This window comes from Microtus pennsylvanicus, chromosome 9 (assembly GCF_037038515.1).
Source record: "Microtus pennsylvanicus isolate mMicPen1 chromosome 9, mMicPen1.hap1, whole genome shotgun sequence".
NCBI lineage: Eukaryota > Metazoa > Chordata > Mammalia > Rodentia > Cricetidae > Microtus > Microtus pennsylvanicus.
In genome coordinates this window covers 108269178-108273139 of record NC_134587.1, presented here as the reverse complement: position 1 = coordinate 108273139, position 3962 = coordinate 108269178, and the positions used below count along the sequence as shown (strand labels likewise).

The following is a 3962-nucleotide window of genomic DNA, read 5'->3' as shown; positions in this document are numbered from 1 at the left end:
GGACTGGGACTTAATAAGCATGGGATAAAACCAGACTCTCTGAACATGGCGGACAATGAGGGCTAATGAGAAACCAAGGACAATGGCACTGGGTTTTGATTCTACTGCATGAACTGGCTCTGTGGGAGCCTAGCCTGTTTGGATGCTCACCTTCCTGGACCTGGATGGAGGGGGGAGGACCTTGGACTTCCCACAGGGCAGGGAACCCTGTCTGCTCTTCAGATTGGAGAGGGAGGGGGAAAGGAGTGAGAAGAGGGGCAGAGGAGTGGGAGGAGGAAGAGAGTAGTGGGAGGAGGGGGAGGGAAATGGGAGGCGGGGAGGAGGCAGAAATTTTTTTAGTTAAAAAAAGGCACAGGTTAAGAGAATGGATAGGAAAACAGGTTACAGCATTCTGCTGTTTACAAGAAACACACCTCGACCACAAAAACAGACATTTACTCAGAGTAAAGGGTTAGGAAAAGGTTTTTCAAACAGACCTAAGAAACAAGCGGTTGTGGCTATCCTAATACTAAGAAAATTGATTTCAAACTAAAATCAATCAAAAGAGATGGATAAGGATACTTTATACTCATAACAGGAACAATTCACCAGGATGAAGTCTCAATCCTGAATATCTATGCCTCTAATATAAAAGCACCCACATATGTAAAAGAAACATTACTAGAACTCAAGGCAGCCATCAAACCCCACACTCTAATAGTAGGAGATTTCAACACTCCTCTCTCACCAATGGACAGGTCAACCAGACAGAAACTTAACAGAGAAATAAGAAAACTAACATACATAATGAATCAAATGGACTTAACAGACATTTATAGGACATTCCACTCACACAGGAAAGAATATACCTTTTAAGCATCTCTTCGAACCTTCTCAAAAAATTGATCACATACTCGGCAACAAAGCAAACATCCACAGATACAAAAAAAATTGTAGTAAGGGGCACCCGGGGAAGTGGAAGCGCCGGGCCCTGCTGCGTGGGGAGAGCCACAGATGCTGGGACAGGGACCACCGCTGCCGCCGCCGCCACCATGAGCGATCAGCAGCTGGACTGTGCCTTGGACCTAATGAGGCGCCTGCCTCCACAGCAGATCGAGAAAAACCTCAGTGACCTGATCGACCTGGTCCCCAGTCTGTGTGAAGATCTCCTGTCGTCTGTTGACCAGCCCCTGGAAATCGCCAGAGACAAGGTGGTGGGCAAGTACTACCTTTTATGCGACTACAACAGAGACAGAGACTCCTATAGGTCACCGTGGAGTAACAAGTATGATGGGGCCATGCTGTCTGCTCGACTGAGAAAGCTGGAGGTGGAGGCCAACAATGCCTTCGACCAATACCGAGACCTGTACTTTGAAGGTGGCGTCTCATCTGTCTACCTCTGGGATTTGGATCACGGCTTCGCTGGAGTGATCCTCATAAAGAAGGCTGGAGATGGGTCAAAGAAGATCAAAGGCTGCTGGGATTCCATCCATGTGGTGGAAGTACAGGAGAAGTCCAGCGGCCGTACCGCCCATTACAAGTTGACCTCCACAGTGATGCTACGGCTGCAAACCAACCAATCCGGCTCAGGCACCATGAACCTGGGAGGCAGCCTGACTAGACAGATGGAGAAAGATGAAACCGTGAGTGACTGTTCTCCACACATAGCAAACATTGGGCGCCTGGTGGAGGACATGGAAAATAAAATCAGAAGTACACTGAATGAGATCTACTTTGGAAAAACAAAGGATATCGTCAATGGGCTGAGGCCTGTGCAGACGTTTGCAGACAAATCAAAGCAAGAAGCTCTCAAGAATGACCTGGTGGAGGCCTTGAAGAGAAAGCAGCAGTGTTAAACCTCTGCTTCACGCTAACCAGACACGCCATGCACTCGTTAGGTTCCTTTCTTAGAAAATTCGTTTTCTGCTCCTTTTCCCTCCTCCTTTCCCTCCCCGATGGGTCACGTAACAGTTTGCATCGACCACGCAGCGCATAGCTCCCCAAGAATAAAGCCCGATAACCACCCTCCTCTGGCTCCAAGGCCTGCTTCCCACGACGTTTCCATAGAGGCCGTGTGGTTTTTTTTTTTTTTGTTCGCCTGGGCCCCGTCTTCCTCCCCTCCCATTTATAAGCATATATACTGTCAGCCACTGCTCCTCCCATCTTTGTTACATTGGTGTAAAAAATGTAAAACAAAAACATTTTATGAACTAACTGGTGTGTGAAAGAGAAGAACTGGAAATCAGATTCCATGTGTATTTGGGAGTTGCTTGGAGTTGGGGGCCGGGGGGGGGGGGAGGGGATAGCGGACAGCTATGGAGGACAGAGAGACATCCTCGGCACTGTCCTGCGCAGACGTGCCCACCCAAGGAGACCACAGTGGGGTGGCGGCTGGCGACTGGCTGCGCTTCCGGCCAGGTGCTTTCCTGTCGATTTTTATGGAATGCAAAAGGAGTTTTTTTTGTTTTATTTTGTTTTTTTTTTTGTAAAGCTTAAACAAAAAAATCTACATCTTCTACTTGAGCCTCCATACTTAAAAAAAAAAGGAAAAAAAGAACAAAAAAATAAATAAAAAGAAACTGGGACACACACACACAGACACACACACACACACAAATTCTAGTAACTACCTGTGTCTTATCAGATCACCATGAAGTAAAGTTAGAATTTAACAACAATTCCACCCCCAGAAAGCCTACAAACACATGGAAACTGAACAGTCAACTAATAAACCACCCCTGTGTCAAGGAAGAAATAAAGAAAGAAATTAAAGTCTTCATTGAATTCAACGAAAATAAAGACACAACATACCCAAACCTATGGGACACTATGAAAGTAGTGCTAAGAGGAAAGTTCATAGCACTAAGTGCCCACATAAAGAAAACAGAGAAAGCATACATCGGAGACTTAACAGCACACCTGAAAGCTCTATAAAAAAAAAAAGAAGCAGACTCACCTAGGAGGAGTAGAAGACTGGACATAAACTCAGGGCTGAAATCAACAAAATAGAAACACAGAAAACAATTCAAATAATCAATGAAACAAAGAGCTGGTTCTTTGAGAAAATCAACAAGATTGACAAATCCCTATCCAAACTAACCAAAATGTGGAGAGAGAACACTCAAATTAATAAGATCAGAAATCTAAAGGGAGACATAACCACAGACACTGAGGAAATTCGGAGAATCATTAGGTCTTACTACAAAAGCTTATATGCCACAATATTGGAAAATGTAAAAGAAACGGACTTGTTTTTAGGTAAATACCATATACCAAAATTGAATCAAGACCAAGTGAACAATTTAAATTGACCTATAAGTCACAAGAAAATAGAAGCTGTCGATACAGAAGGAAATGTGAGGAAAGATCAGGTGTGTGTGTGATGGATGGCTACCAATAAAAACAATCTAGACAACCCTGCTCATGATATTCATTATTCCACACTTGCTATTAATAACTTGATGTACAAAAATAGCTGAAATGTTTGCAGTATATGTCATGAAAAATAAACTATGTTTATATAGTATTTTCATAAGACACTTCACACTGTATTAAAAAATAGAGTGACCTCCTTCACAGCACGAGCTATCACACAGCTTTCACACTCTTGACTAAACAGTGCACTATAATCTCTCCCTCATGGTTCATTTCTTTTTCTGTTGAAAAGAAAAGGTTGAATGTTGTTTATGGTGGGAAATATTTGTGATATCTGTCAAAATTATTCTTGTTAGAGAGTTATTCAAGTAGTAAATATATTTTATGGATAGTTCCTTGTTTGAGTGTGTGCTGATGGAATGCTTTTTAATATTCATGGGTAATTTATATTTGTGAATATTTTATTGATTTCTGCTTTGTTTGGAATAATGTAATTACAATAATATAGGACACAGATAATTCACATTAATAAATCCTTACAGTAATTCAGTGACAAATATGTGATCGTCAAAGTTTACTTGACAGAGCAGTAGAATACACAAAATTCT

The 3962-nt window shown here is 42.5% G+C and overlaps 1 protein-coding gene across 1 annotated transcript; it reads left to right on the top strand.

Moving 5' to 3' along the window:
• The first annotated feature begins 978 nt into the window (after positions 1-978).
• On the top strand, positions 979-2568 carry LOC142857920 (F-actin-capping protein subunit beta-like). The gene has a single exon (XM_075987055.1). The coding sequence runs from the start codon at positions 1032-1034 to the stop codon at positions 1833-1835; it is 804 nt and encodes a 267-aa protein (XP_075843170.1). The 5' UTR covers positions 979-1031; the 3' UTR covers positions 1836-2568.
• Positions 2569-3962: the final 1394 nt, after the last annotated feature.

Bases quoted from the DNA above. Each gene is read 5' to 3' on its own strand.
- LOC142857920 (XM_075987055.1), top strand. From the start codon at position 1,032: ATGAGCGATCAGCAGCTGGACTGTGCCTTGGACCTAATGAGGCGCCTG.